This window comes from Pan troglodytes, chromosome 11 (genome assembly GCF_028858775.2).
Source record: "Pan troglodytes isolate AG18354 chromosome 11, NHGRI_mPanTro3-v2.0_pri, whole genome shotgun sequence".
In the NCBI taxonomy this organism is placed as follows: domain Eukaryota; kingdom Metazoa; phylum Chordata; class Mammalia; order Primates; family Hominidae; genus Pan; species Pan troglodytes.
Window position 1 is genome coordinate 67,796,297 of NC_072409.2, and position 27,438 is coordinate 67,823,734.

The 27,438-nt window shown below is 33.0% G+C and overlaps 1 protein-coding gene across 16 annotated transcripts in view; it reads left to right on the top strand.

The window, feature by feature from the left end:
* Positions 1–27,438, top strand: part of VPS13A (vacuolar protein sorting 13 homolog A) — a 239,659-nt gene that overhangs the window by 135,731 nt on the left and 76,490 nt on the right. For all 16 annotated transcript variants that reach the window (XR_010148689.1, XR_010148692.1, XR_010148694.1 and 13 more), the window contains 14 exons: positions 1,094–1,221; positions 1,597–1,766; positions 2,356–2,573; positions 3,277–3,509; positions 4,711–4,803; positions 5,346–5,702; positions 6,686–6,787; positions 8,283–8,441; positions 8,605–8,860; positions 10,180–10,340; positions 19,114–19,217; positions 24,386–24,668; positions 26,640–27,035; positions 27,302–27,406. Coding sequence is in view for 10 of the 16 variants with exons in the window: in XM_016960977.3 (XP_016816466.1) it covers positions 1,094–1,221; positions 1,597–1,766; positions 2,356–2,573; positions 3,277–3,509; positions 4,711–4,803; positions 5,346–5,702; positions 6,686–6,787; positions 8,283–8,441; positions 8,605–8,860; positions 10,180–10,340; positions 19,114–19,217; positions 24,386–24,668; positions 26,640–27,035; positions 27,302–27,406 (2,765 nt within the window). In the remaining 6 variants the exon portion in view is untranslated. The remainder of the gene's footprint in view (positions 1–1,093; positions 1,222–1,596; positions 1,767–2,355; positions 2,574–3,276; positions 3,510–4,710; positions 4,804–5,345; positions 5,703–6,685; positions 6,788–8,282; positions 8,442–8,604; positions 8,861–10,179; positions 10,341–19,113; positions 19,218–24,385; positions 24,669–26,639; positions 27,036–27,301; positions 27,407–27,438) is intronic.

A 27,438-nucleotide genomic window follows, 5' to 3' on the forward strand; every position in this document is an offset into this window, starting at 1 on the left:
TAACAGAGCAATTCCAGACCTAGGTATCTACTCCCACCCCACCCCAAAATAAGTGCATATATACACAAAATGACTCATTTAGGAATACGTATAGCAGACTTATTTATAGTAGCCCAAATCTGGAAACAACTCAAATGTTCATCAATAGGAGGATAAACTATTTCATTCCATAGAGTGCATGACTAGCTATAAGAGTGAACTACTTGTACATGCAGCAACATGGTTGAATCTCAAAAACATTATTTTGACTGACAGAAGCCACACACAAAATAGTACAATCTGTATTACTCCATTTATATGGAATTTAAAAAATGTACAAAATTCGTCTATGATGATTGAAATTAGAATGGTAGAGAGGTTGGGAATTGGCTAGCAAGTGTTAAGAGGGAACTTTCTGGAGGGATATAAGTGTTCAGTATCTTAATTGAAGTAGTGATCATGTGGAAATATACACTTATCAAATTTCATCAAATAGTTCATATAAGATACATGTATTTCATTGTATGTAAATTTTTATCACAATTGAAAATACATTACCTGGCATAATGGTACTTTTCTCTGAAGTTAGATATAATGAGAATTAGAAAGTGCTGCGTTTTCATTTTAAGCTCATTTAATATGTGCATATAATGCCTTGATTCAAAATTCAAATGTAGAAAACAAATTTTGAATTCTTCTGATTAGTAGAAAAATTTTAAAAATGTCTCTTGGTTTTAGTTTTTTAAAGTAAAATTTGAATACTGAATTATGTGCCAGTTACTGTAATATGCATTTTACATGTGCTATTTTACATAATCTCCAAACATACTCGGTGATTAGTTCTATTTTTCCTTGGAACAGAACAGAAGTAGGAACAGAAGCATCAAGAGGAAATAGAAACACCGAGTGTTCAATTAATATTCCCAAGTTATTATGGAAAGAGTCCTAAGCCAGAAGTTACTGAGTTTTACATCTGAATTTTCTAATATTTTATTTTCTTGAATGTCATTTTACTATACCTGTTTAATAATTCTATTAAATCTATTTCAAGGGTATTTTAATGAGCTACTTTTCATGATATTTTCTTTTATTAAATAACTTTAATTTTTTCAAGGAGCAACTGTGGTGACAGCTGCTGTGGTAGAAGTACATTCACGTGCCTCACTAGTTAAGACAACACTAAACATAAGCTTCAAAACTGATGATCTCACCATGGTGCTGTATAGTCCAGGTCCTAAACAAGTAAGTCCAGGAAGAAAAGAAAATGTATTTTCACATGTGAAATTTGCATAGGTTGATGTTTTTAAAGTAACAAATGTTAATATTTAACATTTATTTTGTAGTATCTGTCCCTCTGAGAAAAATGATCTTTTTACTTTAATAATAATTATAACTATTTCCCTTTTAAGTGAGTTATCTATCGTATAGCTAATGTGAAAAATAAATTGTAAAAGTAAAGTGATATGTATATATTTTTGGCCTTTCATTAGAGCCCTTCGGAGACAGAATTTTGATGTTTGTTATAAGCAGAGGCAATAATTTGTAGTAGTTCATATCATGAAATACACTTTAGACTTGTGTTTCTTTGTAATTTTGTGTTGGTTTCTCCTTTCATAGGCTTCCTTTACAGATGTTCGTGATCCTTCTCTGAAACTTGCTGAATTTAAATTGGAGAATATTATAAGTACTTTAAAAATGTATACAGATGGCTCAACATTTTCTTCCTTCTCATTAAAAAACTGTATTTTAGATGATAAAAGACCTCATGTCAAGAAAGCAACTCCTCGGTATGTATTGTAATGATGTTCTAAGGTTTTACTTGAGAAATCGTTGATATATTTTACAGAATTCATCTCCAGAATTGGACGTTCATTTTCTGAGTGCATCCTAGGTTCTTTAAAGCTTCAATTCAGTCAGCTCGTAGTACTCGGTTAACATTTAAAATGTCCTGGTTCTGTTATGTACTATTCTTACTGGATAATTGATAGATTGGTTGAGTAAATAGAAATAATCAGTGCAATTAAATTGGTTTTTACATTCTTTAAATTACATTCTCTAATATAAATCTAATATAAGTTATTGTTAATCCATGCTAATTGCAATGGGAAGTACATAAAAAATTGAAAAGAAAAAATATCCTGAGATTCAAACTCTTATAATTTATTGAACATACACTTCCTCATTTATGATACATTTGTGTTCCAGAAGTTTGTAAGTTTGTTATTTGGAACACTTTATGGATCTTCCCAAGAGACATGACTTCAGAATGCTTTTTTTTTGTCAGTAAAAGAGATAAGAGGTCTTTGAGTTTTACTCATATGTTTGATTACTTCTAAGTTACTCATACATAGGAATTGTTGTTATTGTTTTTTCCAGAATGATAGGACTGACAGTTGGTTTTGACAAAAAAGACATGATGGATATAAAGTACAGGAAAGTCAGAGATGGTTGTGTGACTGATGCGGTCTTTCAAGAAATGTATATTTGTGCAAGCGTAGAATTTCTGCAGACTGTTGCAAATGTCTTTCTTGAGGCCTACACCACAGGCACTGCTGTAGAAACCAGTGTGCAAACATGGACTGCTAAGGAAGAAGGTTAGTTATTGGCTAAAATATTTAATATTTGTTTTATTGAAGTGCTACAACAGGACTTGACCTTGATTAGCCTTTTAGATCATCAAAGTAAATGCTTTAAGAAATTAAAATTTTATTTTTCAGAGTAGAAGGAAAACCTTAATGTGTTTTCTTGGAGGATGTATAGTTTGCATTTTTTAAAGGTGTCAGTATATATTGCATTTAAAAATTATGAAACCTATGTTAGAATAAGTAATTGTACTTCTCTTCAGGCAGTAATTTGAAGGAATTTGTCTAGTGGAAAAAAACAAGCAGAGCAAATAATGAACCAACCATACCTTTTCACAATTAAGATAATATTTCAATTTAAAGCACTCATTTATTTTTGTTGTATTTATTCCTAGCTTTTAACGTACGGTTTCTCTATTATCTTTTTATAATATGTGATTTACTGTGGTATAGTAGAAAGAGTATCAAGTTGAGAGTTAGAAACTAGATTAGTTTCTAGGCTTTCCAATTAAATAGTGGAGATTTCCCCTCATTTAAAAATGTTCTTATGCCTGTAGCTTCTTCAAGTCTTTACTAAGGGTTGTAGTTGATTCCTTTGGGATGTAAGATTCTTTTGTTTTACTTTTTACTATTATTTCATTGTAATATTTTCTTATAAATAATAAATTATTCATAATATATAGCAAATATTTTAATCTATTTTTATTTGTTTTAGTACCTACACAGGAATCAGTGAAGTGGGAAATTAATGTTATTATTAAAAATCCTGAAATTGTGTTTGTAGCTGACATGACAAAAAATGATGCTCCTGCTTTAGTCATTACAACACAATGTGAAATTTGCTATAAAGGTAACCTTGAAAATAGTACAATGACTGCTGCCATTAAAGATCTCCAAGTGAGAGCCTGCCCGTTTCTTCCAGTCAAGAGAAAAGGCAAAATCACTACTGTGAGTTAACTATTTGATCATCTGCTTAATTGTAAACTATTTTGGTTGTAGTGTATACCATTTTAGGAAACAAAAACTACCTACATGCTTTCCAACCTTGCTCTGTAAAATGTCTTTCTCTCTGCTTAGAGAGCTTAATTTAGAATATTATTTACCAGCTTTGAAACTCTTTCATTCTTCCAGATGCTGCTCATTATTGTTAGTATTTGTGGGAATATTGTTACTAAGAAGTTGGGTTCATCTTGACAGTTTTCAATTAAGATCTTACTTTGACTTTCTAACCATGTCAATTCCAAATTGCTCTTTGGACTTTTAAGACTTTCTGCCAGTTGTTTGCTGTGTTGTTTCAATTTTATTGTTTCAACTTTTTTCTCCTGTTTGGATGTTTTTGCTCAAATAATGAGTTTTTCCTTGTCTCCATGTAACTTCATTTGAACCTTCAGCCATTTGCTTTGACATACTTCACATTGATATTTTACTCTCTAGTAACCTCTTGGCCTTCCTCCTCTTCATAACTCTACTTAAAATTCATTCCTTTACAGACATCTTTTCAAGTTAACTGGCTGACTTCCAGCGAATACTTACAAAAATATTTGAGCTTCTGAAGGAGTAATAGAAACATAAGTTTTTGTTTGTTTCTTTGTATTTTTTTCCTGATGCTTGGTATGCATCTATAGAAGCATAAATGTTCTGAACATTGTCACCATAGAAATATAAGATGTAATTTTGATACAATGAATACATATATATTAGGATATAAGATAAACTGTTGCCCAAATTTGCAAGACAGTTGGCCCTCCACTAAGCAAAGAGAGAGAATAGAAAATGGAGGGTATACCAATTCTCTCTTAGTTTTTGACTTAGAAGTTTTAAATATATATTTCTTCTATTCACATCTTTTTTGGCTTGAATATAGCTGTATGACTACACTTTACTTCAGTAAAGGTTGGAGAATGTGGTATTTTTTTCTGAGCTACCTTGTGCTCAGATAAAACTTCTATTACTGTGGAAGAATAGAACAGATATTAGGTTCTAGATGTCCTTTATATGGGATAATTAAGGAGTGTATTATTAAGTCACTTTTTAAATAGTTATTTTTATTAACTTGTTTATTTGACATACCTATTACTAGGGAAGTCTTTAAATAGAAATATTTTTATATTTAAACATTAATTTAGTGGTATTGATTTTTCTCTCATAGGTTTTGCAGCCCTGTGACTTGTTTTATCAAACTACTCAGAAAGGTACAGATCCACAAGTGATCGATATGTCAGTAAAATCCCTGACACTAAAGGTAAATTAAAATATAATCATTTGAATATTTAGTGCACTTAAAAAAAGTAGTAAAGCCTAGAAAGTTATTATAGCAAGTCTTTTAATTGTTACGCAAACAAAATAGGTGTATTTGTGTTTTTGAAAATATGTTTTTATGAGATATTTACAAAGTAATATTATTTAATACACATTTTATGAATGTTATTCTATATTTTATTATTTACATTTGTGTGGTTAACATCTAATATCCCTAATAAATATTATTGAAATTACTTTATACTTCATCAGTTTAATAATATCTGCAATTCATGTATATTAATAATATCATGTAATTCATGGAATAATATCTGCAAGATTCATGTAAATATCTGCAAGATTCATGTAAACATATAACAAGAATTATGGTAATTTAAAAAATTTTATGAACAATAAATTGTATCTTCTATTTTGTGGTAGTAATGTTAATTCAGTATTTAATTTCTCATAATATATATTTAATATTTCCTGACGTAGTATGTTTGAAAGTGTTTTGTATAGACTTATTAATTTTTTTCCATTTAGGTTTCACCAGTTATTATAAATACTATGATTACCATAACTTCAGCACTGTATACAACTAAGGAAACCATCCCAGAACAAACGGCTTCTTCTACTGCACATTTATGGGAAAAGAAGGATACAAAGACTTTAAAAATGTGGTTTCTTGAAGAATCAAATGAAACTGAAAAAATAGCTCCCACAACTGAATTGGTACCCAAAGGCGAGATGATAAAAATGAACATTGATTCTATTTTTATAGTTCTTGAGGCTGGAATTGGTCATAGAACAGTACCTATGCTTCTGGCAAAGTCACGTTTTTCAGGGGAAGGCAAAAACTGGAGTTCCCTAATAAATCTGCACTGTCAGCTTGAGCTAGAAGTAAGCATATTTTTCCAGTTTTATAACAGATAATGATACGTATGGAATATTATGACAGATAATGATACATATGGAATATTATGGAATCTTGTGTAGCTATTTAAGCTTATTGTAAATATGATATTGGGTCAAAATCTTTTAGAAAAAAGTTTTCAAATTTTGCCCTTGAATAATTGCTTTTATGTATACATTCCTTTTACTTTTAAAGTACATGTCCACATTAAGTTTATATTTCAACTGATTTTATCAACTTAAAGATAATATATTATTCGACAGTTGTTGATTAGATTCAGAATACTTTTTTTAAAGAGTTAAATTGAGGCCAGGACCAGTGGCACACCTGTAATCCCAGCACGTTGGGAGGCCAAAGCAGAAGGATCGCTTGAGCCCAGGAGTTCAAGATCAGCCTGGGCAACATGGTGAAACCTTGTCTCTACTAAAAATACAAAAAATTAGCCAGTGGTGGTGGCTCACACCTGTAGTCTTAGCTATTCGAGAGACTGAGGTGGACGATCACTTGAGAATAGCTGGGAAGTCGAGGCTGTGGTGAGCTGAGATCTTACCACTGCACTCCAGCCTGGGGTTCAAAGTGAGACCCAGACTCAAAAAAAAAAAAAAAAAAAAAGAAAAGAGTTAAAGTTGAATACCCTTTTTTTTTTTAAGGATATAGACAGAATTTCTGAATATGTGGGTAATAATCTCTTCTAATAGAAATATGAAGAATTAGAAATATATGCCTTATACTTTTATGTAATGTAGAATCAAGAAAAGATGCTTAAAAAGGGGTTTTATCTGGACTAAATTGTGACGAGCGAATATGTACTATGAAGTTAGCCAGGTGAGGAAAATGCTGAGGGAGTGCTTATAGGAAGCTACTGAATGGCATGTAGACTGGTTTTTATATAGAAGAAATAGCAGGGCTAAAAAACATGGTAGGAAACAGGATGGAAGATCATTTTTAATTTAAAAAATTCTCTCTGTAGGTGCATTATTATAATGAAATGTTTGGTGTATGGGAGCCTTTGCTTGAACCCTTAGAAATTGATCAGACTGAGGATTTTAGACCATGGAATCTTGGTATCAAGGTATATCTATATATGTGTATGTGTGTATATATATATATATGTATTTTAAAAGACTTTATTTTTTTAAGAACAGATTTAGGTTCACAGCAAAATTGAGAAGAAGGAACAGAGATTTCCCGTATACCACCTACTTCTGCACATGTATAGCCTCCCCCTTTATTAACATTCCCTCATCAACGTATATTTGAAGTCTGAAAAAATTTTCCAAAATTGAGAATGTTTATACCACACTCGACACTTTATTTTAATCACAACAAGGTTCAGGTTATCTCATCATGAACCTTGCCCACATGCTTCCTTGTTTGCCCTCTGAATATAATTTTCAAATCTAAGGCCAATGTTGCCTATGCTTCTAATATAATTATGTAACAAGTATTATGTTACTTGTTACATAATTTAGAACAATTTAGAACATAATTTAGAACACAATTTAGACATTGTTCTAAATATTTTAATCCTTACAACAACTCTTGGAGGAAGATACAGTTTTTATTTAACATGTGAAGGGACTGAGACCAGGGAGGTTAAGAGACTTCTTGAAGTAATAATAGCTACAAAGTGGAAAAGATGGGATGCAAATCCAGCTGCAGAGGGGTTAAATCCACTCTAAACCACTATGCTATAATGCCTGTGTCATCATCTTGTAGGTTGTTGTCTATCCTGAGTTTCCTTCATCCTTTGGATGTTTGCATGTGTGCAGGAATGTATATTATTTGTTTGAAATATATTGTGGATTTATATAATCATGAGAATCGGGGCCTTTAGGTGGATGAAATTTTGCTTCTGAAGCAAGAGACTGCGGAATTACTTACATGTTTCCTACCTAATAATGACTTGGTCAACCTGCAGACAGATTTTCAGCAGCTTAAAGCCAGTTAAAGTAACAACAGAGGTGACTAGCTTAGCATGTTGAGCTCTTTTCATATTAGATCACTTAATTTTATTTTCCAGATATTTTAGATGAAGGATTTGAAAAGGAATTCCTTGGTGGTTTTTAGGTTAGAATACACATGGTCAGCAGATCTGTGACTCCTAAAAAATGGTAAAGGGTATTGATTCTTATGAGCTCTAGGTTTATAACACTGTTCTGCTACTATTGTCTGCCTTTGTAAGTCTCTAGGTTTCTGTTCTTTATTATTAGCATGACCAATACATTAAGTTACTTTTTTCTGTCTGAGTTTTTATGTTGCTTTGAAGTATGTGCTTTTATATTCAGATCCCGGGTACACATAGTAATTTTAGGTTTTTATTTTTCCTTCTAAATTGTGTCTGCCATTTTACTATCACTGATGATGACATGATTTATTTTCTCTAATACTTCTGTCCTTTATGACCTTAGTTGGCTGATGTCCAAGTAATTTCAGTAAGGCAATAGAACTTACTGAAATTAGAAAAGATAAAATGTACTGACCTTTCTAATGTTGTTATTGGGATTTGTCTAGTTATGTTGTGTTCTTAGAATTTTTCCTTATATTTCTATGATTTATCATTTTAGATGAAAAAGAAAGCAAAAATGGCCATTGTTGAGTCAGATCCTGAAGAAGAAAACTACAAAGTGCCAGAATATAAAACTGTCATCAGTTTCCATTCAAAAGACCAATTAAACATTACATTATCCAAATGTGGTCTTGTAATGTTAAACAATTTAGTCAAGGTAAGAAAAGAAATTTGAAACTTTAAATATTGAGATACTTGTCTGATTGATCTGTCTGTTGAATAAGAAGTTTAATAACTTAGTTGTCATTTGTCCTTTACTGTTCTCCTTGTCATTTAATTTTACACATTTCATTTTATGTAGCATAACTCTTTCTTATTAGGCATTTACAGAAGCTGCCACTGGATCTTCAGCTGACTTCGTAAAGGATCTAGCACCATTTATGATTTTAAATTCCCTTGGACTTACTATCTCTGTTTCGCCAAGTGATTCTTTTAGTGTACTCAACATTCCTGTGGCAAAATCATATGTATTGAAAAATGGAGAAAGTTTAAGTATGGATTATATCCGAACCAAGGACAATGATCATTTCAATGCAATGACCAGCCTAAGCAGCAAACTCTTCTTCATTCTTCTTAGTAAGTAGTTGAAAAATTACCTTCCTGGGGCTATTTTGTTTTAAATTACAATTTACATGTTATTTTACTCTTTTGTAGAATCTTAGCAAGGTTTTTTTTGTTTTTGTTTTTGTTTTTTTTTAAATATCCTTTCTAATAGGTCAAGAACTGTTTTTTGTCTTTGCAGTGTCTTGGTTACTATTGTTACTAAAACTTTGTATTCCAAACTCTTTCTTTATCCTCTGCATTATTTAGAGCATGGCAATTTACTGCTTTGTTGTTGGGAAGAAAAATATTAGATCTCGCCCTCATTCTGCTTTTATAGACCGTGGATGTTTAGATGTTTGTGGGGGTTCTTTTATTCACATTTGGTATCAGTTGATAGTATTCCACCAGTTTTGCAACTGAAAGAATTCTAAGTTTGAATTCATGCAGATGGCAATTTTTAATGGCTTTAGGATTTATAAATAGTTTTTTTTTTTATGTTCTGCCTGTTGAGATGAAGGTTTTTTCCTTTGTCTTTTCTGCTTCCCAGAAGTTTTTCATTTTTATTGGAGGTGAAATATATACATTCTTAAAGTATCATAATATGTAGTCATTGTGAAGTTAAATAGTCCCAAAGCCTCACCTACACCAATTTTTGATACTCTGGCATTTAAGTAATTATTGAGGAGGGCATCATTTAAAAGATTAATTAGACATAGGGGGGTAGGCTACTAAAATAGCTTGTGTTTCTAGTTAGAAAATAACATGTAACAGGTGTTTCAGGTGTTGTCATAGCGTTGTAATTAATGTTCTTATAAATTTTACCTCTTTTTTTTTAACATTTTTATGGATGGGATGGTAAATGAAATTTATGCAAGTAAGTAATTTTATCCCCAATACAACATGTGTTTTAGGTAAATATATATAAAATTTTATTTAATCAAGTCCAAGATATAAAGGAAAAGTGACACAAGTTGTTGGAAAAATTAAAAACAAAAATTGTAGTCACCTTGATAATTACCAATGTCTACCAAAAGGTATTATGCTCTGGTTATTCTGACAGCAAACCAGAGATCAGTATTCTTGTATTTTATAGTACTTGCTCTCATTACTCATTTTTGAAAGGTTTGCTATTGTTGTCTTGGGTTAAACTCCTGAATGGGAGTTTTTTAATTAATGCTGTGGAAATATATGCTAGCTTCTTAAAATATCCCTTTTATGGACTATATCCAAAGACTCTAGTGACTATTATTTATAAGTTTAAGAATCATCTGAAATTTCTAATATGTAACATATGTAAAATTAATATGTAATGAATTATAATAAAAACTTTTAAACATGCTTACTTAATTTAGCACCTGTTAACCATTCTACTGCTGATAAGATTCCTTTAACAAAAGTGGGACGACGTCTGTACACTGTAAGACACAGAGAGTCTGGCGTTGAAAGATCTATTGTTTGTCAAATTGATACAGTAGAAGGAAGTAAGAAGGTCACAATTCGCTCCCCAGTGCAGGTATGAAATGATCAATTTTGGGGGATGTCCTGTTATGCATATCTGTGTGCTAATAAAATTAAAAACAACAACAACAAATTATTACTGAAAGAATATAAACCGTAACAGTAATACAGCTGATATCAAAAAGAAGACTCACTACCAGCAGTTGCGCTACTTGGTTATGACGGGTGGTAGGAATTTTTTCAATATACTTATAATTTTTTAATAGGAATATTTTGTAAAATCTTCTTACGGTATTTTTTATAGTCATCAGTGTTTTGCTTTAGGTCTTTGTAATGTATTTATATCCTTTCTATTTGATTAGATAATTTTTAGAGAAATAAAAAAATTTTACAGCTTTATTGAGGTATGTACAATAAACTGCATATATTTAAAGTTGATGACTTTTGACACAAAAATGCACCTTTGAAACTGTCATCACAGTCACAGTAATGAACATATTTATTTCTTAGAAAAATTTTCTATTTCCCCACTTTCCCATTCCCAGGCATCCACTGATCTGTCCTCATTGTACATTAGTTATATGGCCTAGGATTTTACATAAGTGGAATACAGTACAGATGGAGTTTGACTTTCATTCAGAAAAATTTTGTACGTATGTGTCAACTTATGTGTACCCATGTTATTACATGCAGTTACTTGTTGTTGCTCAGTAGTAATCTATTATATGTATATGCCACATAGCCATTTTGAGTGAACCTTTGTATACAGTGTGAAGTTAAGAATTGAGGTTTTGCTTTTTTTTTCACCATATGGATTTTTTTTCCAGAGGATTTTAGGTCCTTCTCATTTTTATATAAATTTGAGAATCAGATTATCAATTTTATCAAAAATCTGGATAAAATTGGCTTGTCCTTTAATTTTTAAATTCTGAATACTCATTGATAGTATTTAGAAATACAGGTTATATTAACCTCTACTTGCAGATTTAACTAGACTTACATATTCTAGTAGATTTGTGTAGATTTAGATAGTTATGATAGCTGCAAATGAAGACATTTTTACTTTTTCTTTTTCAATCTGGATGTGTTTTATTTTATCTTGTTTATATTGCCTATCACACTGGCTAGAATACAATTCGAGTAGAAGTGGTGAGAGCATGTTTTTGCCTTGTCCATTCTTTCACCTTTAAACATGATTTGTGTTGTTTTGTAGATGCCTTTTCTTAGGTTGTAAACGTTCCCTTCTATTCCTAGTGTGCTGAGAGTTTTTATCAGAGTTGATTTTGGATTTTGTCAGATGCTTTTTCTGTACAAGAGGAGGATATATTTTTTAATTTGTTAGTATGATGAATTACATTCACTGATTCTTTTTAAATATTAGATCAACCTTGCATTCCTAGGATTAATCTCACATAATCATGACATCTTACTAACCTTTTAGTATATTGTTGGATTTTGCATTTATATTCATGAGGGATATTGGTCTAGAGTTTCAATGTCTGTCTTTCTGTCTTTCTTTTCTTGAGTCTTGCTCTGTGTCCAGGCTGGAGGGCAGTGGTGCTATCATGGCTCACTGGAGCCGCATCTCCTGGGTTTAAGCAATCCTCCTATCTCAACCTCCCGAGCAGCAAGGACTGTAGGTGCACACCACCACACCTATTCTCCCATCTTGCTCCGCCTCTCATTGTTTAACTTTTTAACTCATTAAAGCAGCAGTCCCCAACCTTTTTGACACCAGGGACCTGTTTCATGGAAGACAATTTTTCCACGGGTGGGGGGCTGGGGCATATGGTCTCAGGATTCCTTTCTTAGGAATAGAAAGCTCCACCCATGTGTGTTCCCATCCCCTGCAGGGACACCAAGTTAACAACTATCTACACAGAAAAAACACCTGCATAAGAACCAAAAATCAGGCAAGTACTCACAGTACCTGGATTTAACCACAGATCATCAGGCATTAGTTAAATTCTCATAACGAGCATGCAACCTAGATCCCTTGCATGCGCAGTTCATGCTCCTATGAGAATCTAATGCTCTGGCTGATCTGACAGGAGGCAGAGCTCAGGTGGTAATGCTCTCAAGCCTGCTGCTTGCTTCCTGCTGTGCAGCCCACTTCTTAACAGGCCACAGACCGGTACAGCCCATGGCTCAAGGTCTGGGGACCCATGCATTAAAGTATATTTAACGTGGGGTTTCTGTAGGCACCATGTAGTTAGACCTTGTTTTTTTTTTTTTTTTTTTAACATAATCTGAAAATCTGTGCCTTTTAACAGGGATAATTAAACCACTTATATTTAAAGTTGTTGTTGATATGGTTGGGCTTAAACTTGCTATTTTTTTTTTCTATTTGTCTCATTTGTTCTTTGCTTCCATCTTCCTTTTGTTTTCTCTTTTATTAATTGAGCATTTTTGTTATGAATTCATTTTATTTCCTTGTTGGCTTATTGGCTGTATCTCTTTATACTTCCTTGTCTTTTTGTTGTTGTTGTTGATACTTTAGGGCTTTATTACATACATATTGTATTAGTCTGCCTTCAAGTAGTATTTTGCCCCTTCACATACAGAATCAAAACTTTAGACCAGTATACTTCCACTTCTCATCTCCCACATTCGTATAATTATGTTCATACATTTTTGTGTCTATGTATGCTAGCCACCCCATAATACAAGTTACTGTTTTTCTTAAATGAATTATTTATGTTTTAAATAGGTTTAAAATACAAACTGTATTTGATATTTATTATCACTTTTTCTTCTTTCAGTAATCTCACAGTGTGGATCTGCTGGTGATGAATTCTTTCAGTTTTTTCACATATATGTATTACAGATATTTTCACTGGGCATAGAAATCTAGATTGGCAGGGTTTTTCCCCCCATACTTTAAAAATGTTGTTCTGTTGTCTACTGTATTGCATTGTTTCTGATCAGAAGTCTGCTTTTTTTCCTATATTTGCTTTTCTACAAAATGTGTCAATCTTTTCTTCAGCAGCTTTTGAGATTTTTTTTCTTTATCATTGGTTTTGAGCAATTTGGTTATGATGAATCTTACTGTAGTTTTTTTTATGTTCCTTTTATTTGGGGTTTACTGACCTTAAAAATGTGGATTTATAGTTTTGATCAACTTTAGAAAACTTTTTGCCATTGTTTCTAAAATTTTTTCTGTCTTTGCCCTCTCTTCTCTCCTTTAGGTACCAGTTAGATATACGTTAGGGTGTTTGAACTTGCCCCACAGCTCAGTAATGCTCTGTTCATTTTTACTTTTAGCTTTTTCCTCGTTTCTTTTTTCATAGTTTCTCTTGCTGTGTCTTCAATTTCCCTTCTCTTTTTCAGTGGCCAATCTGCTGTTGACCCCATCTGATATATTTTTCTCAATAGTAGTATGGATTTTTTTGTTTTTTTATTTTCCATTGTCTCTTTTTAACATCCTTAGTCTTCTAACTTTTTAGTGATATTGGATATAATTTTAATAAATGTTTTAATGTCCTTGTCTACCAATTCTATTACATGTCATTTCTGGTTTGTTTTATTGATGTTTCTTTTCATTATGGTAATTTTTTCATTCCTTTAATGTACCTGATAATTTTTTATTGGTTACCTAAAACTACTGTATATATCAGAACCAGACTTCATTCTTCCTGTTTCTTTTAGACGGATCTTTACTGAGCCTTAGATAATCTACACATGTCCTGATCATTACTCAGCTGAAGTTTTGACAGGGAGGGGACACTCAGTTTTCCAGAATTCTGTCCGTACAGCTCTTGCCTCTCCATGCAGGTCTCTCCCCTCAAGTACAACATGCTGTGAATTTCAGTCACGTTGGTTGGCTTCCCCAGATTTTCAGATCTTGTCTCTTCAACTTGGCTGCCTGCTCCTCACACAGCAGACTAGAAACTCACTCTCCAGACAGCAAGCCCTATAGTCATAGGGCTTATGTAGTTTTTTTGTTTTTGTTTTTCCCTTGTGCCGCCTATTGCCCCCTATCGGAAACTGTGGTTTGATGTTTGTTGTTTTTCTTCCTGCTTTTTAGTTGATTAGGGTGGGAAGCTATATCTGGTCCCCATTATTCTAGCATGGCTGAAAACAGATATCCTTTCTCTTTCACTTTTTATTTAGTTAACTATTTTAAAAGGTGACCAACAGCTGCACTCATTACTGCTGATTATTTTGCCATTTAAATAGTTGAACATGAATTTTGAATTTCTTACAGGTACTATGTGTAGAAATATTTCTGTTGCTTCAAATGTATAGAGCAAATAGTTTTTCTAGAATTAAAAATATAGTACAGTTAGGATTATTCATTTATGAAATTCTTAGTTCTCATGTTTTATATGCTGCTATGAAGTTTTTAAAGTAGATTTTGGTAAGATATAGAAAGATTATAAGATAATTGTTTTACTAAACAATTTGTTATTATCTATTCCAAAGATAAATATGAGTATTTGGAGGTTTTCTGATATTATTATTATTATTATATATTAATCAGAATAATACATTTTTGCCTGACCATTATTTGCTACTTACTGGATGAGATACTCTTCATACTTTTCTCTCTAAAGAAAGTTGCAACAATTCAGTCACCTCTTCAGGCTCCAATTCTAATTCTAGTTCTCTTGCTATATCCACCATATCTGCAGTGACTTGCTCCATTGAAGTCCTGAATTCCTCAAAGTCGTCCATGAGGGTTGGAACCAGCTGTTAATTTTGATATTTTGACCTGTTCTCATGTATCACAAATGTTATTAATGGCGTCTAGATGATGAATCCTTTCCAGAAGGTTTTCAATTTACTTTGCCCAGATCCATCAGAGGAATCACTATCTATGGGAGCTGTTGCCTTAAAAAATGTATTTCTTAAATAATGAGACTAATATTATTTAAGTCAAATATACAATGTTACATATAATATTAAGAAGTTGAAATTACTCCTTGATCAATTTGCTACAGAATAGATGTTGTGTTAGCAGGCATGAAAGCAACATTAATCTCCTGTACATCTCCATCAGAACTCCAGTGACAATGTGCATGGCCAATGAGCAATAGCATTTTGAAAGGATTTTTTTTTCCTGAGGATAGGTCTCAGTAGTGGGCTTTAAAAATTCAGTAAACCATGCTGTAAACAGATGTGCTTTCAAAGTCAGTCTTTGTTTTTCCATTTATAGAGCACAGAGTAGAGTTAGCATATTCTTAAAGGCCCTGGGATTTTCATAATGGTAAAAGAACATTGGCTAACTTCAGGTCACTAGCTTCATTATCCCTTTAAGAAGAGATTCAGACTGTCCTTCGAAGCTTTGAAGCTAAGCATTGACTTCTCTTCTCTAGCTATGAGAGTCCTAAATGTCATCTTCTTGCAACAGAAGGCTGTTTTGTCTAGTTTGGAAATCTGTTGTTTAGTGTAGCCATCTTCATCAATGATCTTAGCTAGACCTTCTGGATAACTTGCTGTAGCCACTTGCCACTTCATCTTGCACTTGTGTGTTATGCAGGTGGTTTCTTCCCTTAAACCTCGTGAACAAATGTCTGCTTCCAACTTTTTTCCTGCAACTTGCTCATGTCTCTCAGCCTTCATACAATTGAAGAGAGTTAGGGCCTATCTTAGGAGAATGTTATAGCTGGTTTGATCTTCTATCCTGTATTAGGCCGTTTTCATACTGCTGTAAAGAACTGCCCAGGACTTAGTAATTTATAAAGGAAAGAGGTTTAATTAACTCATAGTGCAGCATGGCTGGAGAGACCTCAGGAAACTTACAATCATGGCAGAAGGCAAATGGGAAGCAAGGCACCTTCTTCACAAGGCAGCAGGAAGGAGAAGTGAATGCAGGAAGAACTACCACACACTTACAAGACCATCAGATCTCGTGAGAACTCATTCACCATCATGAGAACAGCATGCAGGAAACTGTCCCCATGATCCAGTTACCTCCACCTGGTTTCTCCCTTGACACATGGGGATTATGGGGATTACAATTCAAGATGAGATTTGGGTGGGGGACCTAGCCAAACTGTATCATATCCAGACCACTAGAGTATTCTTCCTGTCAGCAATAAGGCTGTTTCACTTTCTTATCATTTGTGTGTTCACTGGGTTAGGACTTTTAATTTTCTTCAAAAACTTTTCCTTTGCATTCACAACTTGGCTGTTTGATGCAAGAGGCCTACCTTCTAGCCTATCTCTGGTTTTGACATGCACTTCTTAACATTAATCCTTTCTAGCTTTTGCTTTTGATTTAAAAGTGACAGACATGTGCCTCTTCCTTTTATTTGAAAGAGGCCATTGGAGGGTTATTAATTGTCCTAATTTCAATATTGTTGTGTTGCAGAGAATAGGGAGGTCCGAAGAAGAGGGAGAAAGTGGGGAGAATGTCCAATTTGTGGAGCAGTGAGAACACACACATTTATTGATTATAACACATATAGTTAAAATGAAAAGATTGAAATATTGTGAGAGTTACCAAAATATGACAGTGAGGCACTTAGTGAGCACATGCTGTTAGAAAAATGGCACCAATAGACTTGCTTGATGCAGGGTTGCCACAAACCTTTAATTTGTAAAAAATGAAATATCTGCAATTCACAATAAAGCAAAACATTATAAAACAAGGTATGTGTATATATGAATTTACTACTTTTGATAGTCAGGAGAAATGGTATTATTCAAAATAAAATTTGCCCACAGTTACACAGCTAGTAATCAGCACTGCCAGTATTTATCTCAGGTTTTTTTCAGTTTAACATCTATGTTCATTCTGCTATCATATTGCTGTTGTGTAGTCATAAACTTTAGGAATTGTTCCAGCAGGATAGCTTACCAGCTTACCTGCAACACACTTCTGTTTCTTTCTTACCTTTGTAGTTTTTGAGAGACAGGGTCTTGTTCTATCGCCCAGGAGTGCAGTGGCATGATCAGTGCTCACTGCAACCTTGACCTCCCAGGCTCAATAATCCTCTCACCTCAGCCTCTGCAGTAGCTCGGACTACATGTCTGCACCACCATACCTGGCTAATCTTTCAATATTTTGTAGAGACAGGGTCTCACTATATTGCCTAGGCTGCTCTTGAACTCCTGAGGTCAAGTGATCCTCCTGCATCAGCCTCCCAAAGTGCTGGAATTATAATAGGTGTGAGCCACTGCGCCCACCCACTTTTATACAGACGGTTGCTTCCTTTTCCTCTGCTCCCTTAGACTTTTCAAGCTTATGCTCATTCCGTTTTCCAGACTTTTGATCTTTCCTTGAAATTTCAACTACTAGTTATTCTCAGCTTCCAACCAACTTTTTCCGCACTAAATTTGAAAGGGAAAACAAAGGAAGCAATATCAGACTTTGGTAACTAACTTCACATTCCAAACAGGCACCATTTAGAAGCATGTGTTTCTTAATAGGCTCCATTTACATCAGTGATAAGTTGAATGTGAAGTTTATTTGGAATTATATTTATAATCAGAAAATATGTTGGAAAACTTGCAGTTAATGTCTGTTGTGGAATGCTCTGGATGTTGGTTATTGGTTTGATAGTGGACTTTGAAGTTTATTATAATACAGATGTCTCCATCCACACTATGGAATTTAAAAAATATAGACATTTAAAAATGTTTCCCTCAAATTAAAAAAAAAAAATACATGAAGTTGAAGTCAGCTGTTTTGTTTCCCTCTTAGTCCACATTCCCTCCTTCCTTCTTCCTTGAGGTAATATCAATTTGGTGATACGTTGTGTATATTTCCAGTACCATATTTTAAAAACTATTATTCCTGTCCAGAAAATATATACTTGTGTTTTTAGTGTCTTACAGAAATGTTACACTGTTCACCTTGTTTTGCTATGTTCTGTTTTCATTCAGATATTCGAAGTGTAACCATATACTGATATATAGGTCATTATTTTAATGATGTTACATGATTATATGGATTTGAAGAAAATTTTCTTATTTTTCTATTATTGAGATTGTTTTCATTTTCTTTTTTTATAATGAAAGTGGTGTGGTGAACATCAGTGTCTTGAATGAATGTAGTGAACATGAATGAATACACATGTGTAAACATTTCTCTAGGTATGGAACTAGGAGCAGAATTCCTAAGAAGAAAGTACATTTTCATTTTTACTAAGTTTTTGCTGAATTATTCTTCAAAGTTATTTTATCAATTTACATTCTACCAGTAGTGTATGTGAGTTCCTGTTCACATCATTTTCAACTGTTGATATTACCGTACTTCTGATTTTTTTTGCAGTTTGTTGGTATTAAAAGATACTCCATGAATATAATTTGTATTTTCTTGATTACTAGGAATGTCAAGTATCTTTTCATCTGTTTATTGGTCAGTTTTTCCATTCTGTGAATCATGTTTACATTCTGTTCCTGTTTTCCTCTTGATTGCAACTTTTTAAATGATTTTTAGGCTTTTTGAGTGTGGTGGTTATAAACCCTTTGTCAAGTATATTACAGATATTTCCCAGCCTGTAGATTGTCACTTTTATCATATGAATATTTAAAATTTTGATTTTTTTCTGTGAATTTTTTTCTACTATTTTTATCTAAACAAAAACTTATCTTTAAACAAATTAGTCCCTATCCTAAAATCAAAAAGATATTATCTTATTCCCCTGTAGGATGCTTAAAGTCTGTTTTTGAGATTCCTATTATATAAAACTATAGAGATTTTTCTTGTACGTTTTAGGATAAATAATATGTTTGTTTCTTTTCTAATTTATATAAGCAAGATGAATATTGCCTGATAGTTCCTTTGTTAAGATAGTTACATGGACATATTTTTTTTTTTACACATCTTTAGATTCTTAGATTAATGATACTAAATATTATTTGTTTTTCTTTCCCAGATAAGAAATCATTTTTCAGTCCCACTGTCTGTTTACGAACGGGATACCTTATTGGGAACTGCCTCACCTGAAAATGAATTCAACATACCATTAGGATCTTACCGGTATTTTGTCTTTATCATTTTATTTACTCTAAAATCTCTTGTAGAATTTTTAGTTTCTGATTTCACATGGATAACTTTGATCAAATCCATCCTGCTAATAGCTTATCTAACGTATTTAGGTTTCAGTGCACTTAGATCTTAAAAAAGAAGTATTATTTAATTTATTGTAATAACTTATACCAAGCACACTCTATATGCTTTTCTCTTAAATATAATTATATTTTGATTGCAATATAACCGTCATAAGCATAGTCATATGATTATGAGTTTTAAAAATGTCTAATAGATCATGCCTGGTGGTTTCTGAATTTATATATACTATTATGAAGTAATTTGTACTTCTCAAAGGTTTTATAATACAATTTTTTTGAAATTCCTTTAGTAAACAATATTTTATCCTTTTCTTTTCATATTTGTTCATTGTTCAGGGATGGAGTTGTAATATAAATAGAAGTATATACTACATTAATTTTAAATTTTTAAAGTAATTTGATACAATATGTTTTAAGAAAATATTAAAATTATAACAAAATATTATGAGCTAGTCTTATAGATTTTATATCATAACAAGTAAGTATTAGTCAAGATATGTAATCTGGAATTGAAAATAATCTCTTATATGGAAATTGAACCTTATTGGAGAATAAAACTGTCCTCAGAATTAAGCATTGTAGTTTGTTTAAATACCATTTTAGAATACACACTAGAAATAGGTACTTACCTCAGTGCTACAGAAGGATAGAGGCAAAACTGCAAACAGTGCTTACCTGTTCTCTTGTCCAGAAGTTCAGAATGGGATCCTCAATGCTCCGAAGACAATCTAGCAGTTTTAGGCACCTATTTTCACATAGATCGACCTGCTAAACCTAATGAGTGTTTTATTGCTTAGTTCAGACTTGCTGAGGGAAAGAATTGTATTGTTGAGAGAACAACAAAATAGTCATTTACAATATCTGAGCTTGCTCTAGAGAGGATTTGGGGTGGGTTCGAAGACTAGATTAAATATGGCATGTAAGATATATTTTAAAATTTCTGTGAAGAACTTTCATTTTCTTCTTGGATAATAAAAGTTAATGATATTCTACCTTTTAATACATTTCTGCTATATATTTTGTATATCTGTCCATAGTAGAGAAAACAGTACCTTTATACTTTTTCCAAGGCTGAATATTAATTTGTTACATGATAGTTAATCCATCTTAATGAGAATTAGTAGTGATTAATTCATCTTAATGAGAATTGTTACTGACTAAGTACTTCATCTTAAGTAGAATTATTAGTGACTAAACAGCTTGGATTTCTCATTAGGCATGCTTTTTTTTTTTTTTTTTTTTTTTTTTTTTTTTTTTTTTTTTTTGAGATGGAGTTTCGCTCTTGTTGCCCAGGCTGGAGTGCAATGGCGGGATCTCAGCTCCCAGGTTCAAGCGAGTCTCCTGCCTCAGCCTCCTAAGTAGCTGGGATTACAGGCATATGCCACCATGCGCAGCTAATTTTGTATTTTTAGCAGAGACGGGGTTTGTCCATTTTGGTCAGGCTGGTCTCGAACTCATAATCTAGGTATTCTTTTAATCTAGTACTTCAGTATAGGTGCACTTATATTTAAGATGTGAGGTTTTAAATTAACAAATGGCTATCTTTCTCTATTCTATTTCTATTCTTAGATTAATGATACAGATAAATATAGATGCAGATAAACACAGGAAAACAATTTATATTTTATTAAAATATTTAAGTAGAATTTAAATATACTGATTCTTTTATTCATTTAACAAATATTTATCAAGGTTTTCTGTGGGTGAGACACTCAATACCAAGATGAATTGCATGTGGCTATTGCCATCAAAAGATGGATATATTACATAAATGTATAAAGTAGGAAACAGTGGGTTATAGAGAGTTATAGAAAGTGTTAGAGTTGCCAAAAACTGTGGAAAACATAAAAGGGATTAATGACTGACTCCTGGGCAAGATACATGAAGTACGGTAACATCTGTAATATAGTAATATGGAGATTAGAAGGAAAAGGCTATCTAAGAGGAAGGCATGCATGAACAAAGATAAGGAAGCATGAAAGCATAGTGTTATAAGGAATAGTTGGGAATTCATTGGAATGTAGAGTGCATGTTGGAAGATAAAATTTGAAAGATAAGTTCCCAGTTAGATGGTTGTTCCCTCATTTTCTTGCTCCATTTTTATAAATTTTATCTCCATCTATTAGTTTGATCTGTTTTTTTCTTCTTGTCTCAGATAATTTGATGTTCTGTTTCAAGACCATTCACACTACCATATCTTCTCATTTAAAACCTCCTGTCATTGATTATCTTTCTTTCCTGTTTTCCTCATTCATTCCTTGAACTTTCCTTTGGCCTTTTATATTTCTCTTACTCAGATTTTCTCTTCAGAACACCCTTTTTGGGAAAATTGTCACTTGGCAAACACCTTGCAGTCTGTCTAGAAAGAGCCAACCACTCTGCCCTCAGTCTACTCTAAACATATGTTTTTTGGTACCTATCACAATGCAGTAGTTATCTTTTAACATTTTAACATTTCCCGCCTGATTATGATCTTACTCATTTGTTTGTTTTCAATTTTGCCTTCTTGTTGGTACATAATAGGTCCAATAAATGTTTTGATAAACTGGGTAAGTGTATTACGATTAGTTTAATTTGGAAAAAATTAAGGTTTTGTCTTTAAGTATTAGAAGTAAGAGTGGAAAATAGAATGAAAATTATAGAAGGAATGTAGAAGTAGAATAGGCTATATCTGTTAACTGTTTTGACAAATAATTTATATGCTTCAGTCAGGTAAGAAGGAAGTCTAATATTGTTTCACGGTCCAGGGTGCCAGTAGCTGGAAGTCACTGAAAAAGGACATGCAGAAAAGTGGGTAGAGTGGGTTCAGTGTTCAGTCTAGCAAATTTAAGGTGCCATCAGAAATTACTACAGAAATACATCATAGATATTTGACATTTTAGGAGTAGAGCTTAGGAAAATAATCAGGGTTGAAGATAGTTTTGACCATTGTTCATCTATAAAGGACAGTGTCGTGTCATAACTATAGCTAATTAGTTTTACAAATATAAAAATATTTATGAAATGTTTATTCTTGGCTACAGTGTGGGTTCAAAAATTAAGTATAAAATATTGCTGAAATGTAAACAATGTAATATTCAAATATAAAGATTAACCATGTGACAACCAATAATTTTGTCACCATTTTCTTAAAACTACTCTTCTGCAATGGCAACAAAAGCCAAAATTGACAAATGGGATCTAATTAAAGAGCTTCTGCACAGCAAAAGAAACTATCATCAGAGGGAACAGGTAACCTGCAGAATGGGGAGAAATTTTTGCAGTCTATCCATCTGACAAAGGACTAATATCCAGAATCTACAAAGAACTGAAAAAAATTTACAAGAAAAAAACAACCCATCAAAAAGTGGGTGAAAGATATGAATAGACACTTCTCAAAAGAAGACACTTATGTGGCCAACAAATGTATGAAAAAAAGCTCATCACTACTGGTCATTAGAGAAATGCAAATCAAAACAACAACAAGATACCATCTCACGCCAGTTAGAATGGCAATCGTTAAAAAGTCAGGACACAACAGATGTTGGAGAGGATGTGGAGAAATAGGAATGCTTCTACACTTTTGGTGGTAGTGTAAATTAGTTCAAGCATTGTGGAAGACAATGTGGTGATTCCTCAAGGATCTAGAACCAGAAATACCATTTGACCCAGCAATCCCATTACTGGGTGTATACCCAAAGAACTATAATAAATCATTGTACTATAAAGACAGATACACACATATGTTTATTGCAGCACTGTTCACAATAGCAAAGACTTGGAACCAACCCAAATGCCCATCAATGATAGACTGGATAAAGGAAATGTGGCACGTATACAGCATGAAATACTATGCAGCCATAGAAAAGAATGAGTTCATGTCCTTTGCAGGGACATGGGTGAAGCTGGAAACCATCATTCTCAGCAAACTAGCACAGGAACAAAAAACCAAACACCGCATGTTCTCACTCATAAGTGGGAGTTGAACAAGGAGAACACATGGACACAGGGAGGGGAACATCACTCCCTGGGGCCTGTTGCGGGGTGAGGCGCTAGGGGAGGGAGAGCATTAGGAGAAATACCTAATGTAGATGATCGATTGATGGCTGCAGCAAACCACTATGGCATGTGTATACCTCTGTAACAAACCTGCACTTTCTGCACATGTATCCCAGAACTTAAAGTATAATAAAAACAAAAACACTAAAGCAGAAAAAAAAATGATAAAGTAAAATATCATACTGATGTTTAAAAAAAAAAGCACTGTTCCGCATCTATGGACTACGTTTTAATAACATTAAATATTGATTGAAAACTTTCATTTGATTAATGTTGGAAAGCTTGTGATTATTTTTTCAATAGTAATTTTTTTTAGTTTATGAATTCAGTCATGGCATTTATTTCCTTTTAGGCCCATGTATCCAGAAAAGCCAAATTCTTTCAGTTATATATGCAAGTCACAGATGATTCTATGTGGTTTTCTTTGCATATATAACTGATACGATTTATGTATTTTTATATGAAACCATTTATCTTATAAGTGTACTTTTAAGATAGTAAGTTTGTAAGAAAAATATTCTCCTCTTAAAAGTCAAACAACTTGATGAGCTTCCAGAAAGTTAAGATGATATCTATTTATCTATCTTTTTTTTTTTTTTTTTTTTTTTGAGGCTCTGTCACCCAGGCTGGAGTGCAGTGGTGCAATCTCGGCTCACTGTAAGCTCTGCCTCCCGGGTTCTCTCCATTCTCCTGCCTCAGCCTCCTGAGTAGCTGGGACTACAGGCGCCCATCACCATGCCCGGCTAATTTTTTTGTATTTTTAGTAGAGACGGGGTTTCACCGTCTTAGCCAGGATGGTCTCAATCTCCTGACCTCGTGATACGCCCGTCTCGGCCTCCCAAAGTGCTGGGATTACAGGCATGAGCCACCGCGCCTGGCCTTATCTATCTTACTTATATCTTAAAAAGTATATGAAAATATAAAAATGTACTACAATATTATGAAAGGAGGTAAGTTTGTTATTCTAAAGCTGTAATTATATAGTTTAATATGTTTCCCTTTAAAGCATTTTAAACTGTATCATTTAATCTCATGCAGATCATTCATTTTTCTGAAGCCAGAAGATGAGAACTATCAAATGTGTGAAGGAATTGACTTTGAAGAGATTATAAAAAATGATGGTGCTCTTCTAAAGAAGAAATGTAGATCTAAAAACCTTTCTAAGGAATCATTTCTCATTAATATTGTTCCAGAAAAAGATAATTTAACATCTCTATCAGTGTATTCAGAAGATGGTTGGGATTTACCATACATAATGCATTTGTGGCCACCTATCCTGCTCCGAAATCTTCTTCCTTACAAAATTGCTTATTATATAGAGGTATCGGCAAATTGTTTTAGTGCCTTCCTGTTTTTGATTTTGTAGTTTCAGCTTTTTAAGATTAAGATCAATAAAAACTATTTTAAAGATCTAATAAAAATTAGAATACTAGTAAAGAATAGGTAATGCAGACATTCTTTTGCAACAAGTATGAGAATTATTATTGAAATAACATTTAAGAACTAGACTTCAGTGACAAAAAAGCATGCTACATTATGTTGTATTCTTTTAGTGCTGATTTTCTTAAAAGATTGTATACTTTGTGAAGTTGCTTTTTTTCGTTCATACTCTGTGTGGTTTCTTCCTGTTATAGGAATCCGTACATCTTAAGATTTTATGTAAATATTTCATTTGCAGTGCTTATCAAATGGAAGAAAGTAGTTCTTCATTGTCATCTATTATAGGTTTATTTTACTTTTAGAATTACCATTTGCTTTTTAAAAAAATTTTTTTGAGACTAGGTTTCTCTCTGTTGCTCAGACTGGAGTGCAATGATGCGATCATAGCTCACTGTAGTCTCAAACTTCTAGGCTCAAGTGATCCTTCCACCTCAGCCCCCCGAGTAGCTGGGACTACAGGTGCATGCCATGCCTGGATAATTTTTTTTAATTTTTAATTTTGTAGGGACAGGGACTCACTATGGCTTGTCTTGAACTCTTGGGCTCAAGTGATCCTCCCGCTTCGGCCTCCCAAAGTGCTGGAATTACAGGCATGAGCCAGTACACCCAGCCGTTTACACTTTTCTGATACATGTCTCTTTTGGAGGAAAAAGTTAACATATTTATGGTTTTAAATGTGTATTTTCATATTGAATAACAAATTATCATAGTGGTTAAGAATTTGTACTTTGCTGTCAGGTAGATTTGAAATTGCATCCTAGCTCTGTCATTTGCTAGCTGTGTGTTCTGAAGCAGGCTTTATTGCTTTTCTAAATCTTTTGCTGTGGTCTGTAAAGTGAGAATAATAATAAAATTTGCTTGGTTAAGACATGGGGGAAATCAAATTAGATTGTGTATGTAAAGGATTTGGTACAGTGCCTCCCAGACACAGGGTTGCCATTTATTTATCACTCTAGCACTACCACCACCATTGTTATTTTGTGGAATATTATTTAACTTGTAGAGAATCAAGAACTCCTTACTTTTGCTTTAATTAATTTAAAATCATGAGATGAAGAGATTCCTATATTATAATAATAGGAAAAGAATAGGATAGAGATGCTGGAAAAACTGGTGAGATATTCAGATGTACTGTCAATTTATATTTCTGTTCTCATAGAACTTTTAATTGGATGCTGTTAGTGATCACATTCTGTCTGCCAGTTTCCAAAGGGTGTGATCAGTTTTTAGAAAGACAGTTGAGCCATGGTGTGGGGAAGGGACTAGAGGGGACAAGAGCGGTTAGGGGACTCTTAAACTGAGACGTCATATGTGACATGAACTAAGATAATAGAAGGGAGGGTCGAGGGAAATGAGCAGTTTGGAGAGATACGTATGACGTAATAATATAAACAGTGATTGGAAATGGGTGATGAGGGATTGTGGAGGTAGTAGGGATTACTTATTTTGGATTACCATCAGTTTTTGCCCACATTTTACATTGTTTTGTAGTTTTCAAAATAAAAATCACTAGTGGTTAAGATTGTCTTTTTATCGTTGTTTTACCAATTATAGTGTTTTATGTTTATAATTTCCAGGGGAGTTTCCCATTATGTTATTTAATCTTCACAGTTTGTCCTTTGAAGTAAGTCATTTAGACCATTTTACAAATACAGTAGCTCAAATCTCAGATTACATACCGTGTAGAGGTTTACACAGTTGACAAAGTTAGAACTTGAATGTAAGTCTTCTGACTTGTTCTGATAGGTATTTCAAAAGCATTTTTTGCAGCATTTGGAATACATAAATAGAATTTTGAGGCATATTATTCTGCAACATTTTAAATTTTTTTTTTTTTTTTTATTTATTACAGGGAATTGAAAATTCGGTTTTTACTCTAAGTGAAGGACATTCAGCCCAGATTTGTACTGCACAGTTGGGTAAAGCCAGGCTACATTTAAAATTACTTGACTATCTCAATCACGATTGGAAAAGTGAATATCACATAAAGCCTAATCAGCAAGACATTAGTTTTGTCAGTTTTACTTGTGTTACAGAAATGGAAAAGACTGATTTAGATATTGCTGTCCATATGACTTACAATACTGGTCAGACAGTTGTGGCATTTCATAGTCCTTATTGGATGGTCAATAAAACTGGCCGCATGTTACAGTACAAAGCAGACGGAATTCATCGAAAGCATCCACCTAATTATAAAAAGCCAGTTCTCTTTTCTTTTCAGCCAAATCACTTTTTTAATAACAATAAGGTATGCGATGTTTATTCTGTTTTTCCCTTGTCTTTAGCTACTTGTCACTTTTTAGTTTTTAAAGTTCTGAGTAATAAATATTATGAAACTTGGATAGAAATAACTTGTTAAATATTTGAGGCCAAAAAGATTAGAATTTAATATTATAAAGGTTTAGTGCATTAACAATATAATATTTTGTTTATGCTAAAAAGTAATTTATCAGTTTAAGCAGGAATTTTTAAAGGTACCTAAATTGTGATGTATTTGGAATATTTTTTTCCTAGGTTCAACTTATGGTAACTGATAGTGAGTTGTCCAATCAGTTTTCAATTGATACTGTTGGTAGTCATGGAGCTGTTAAATGTAAAGGCCTGAAAATGGACTATCAAGTGAGTTCATTCTATGCTTATCAAGAAACTTT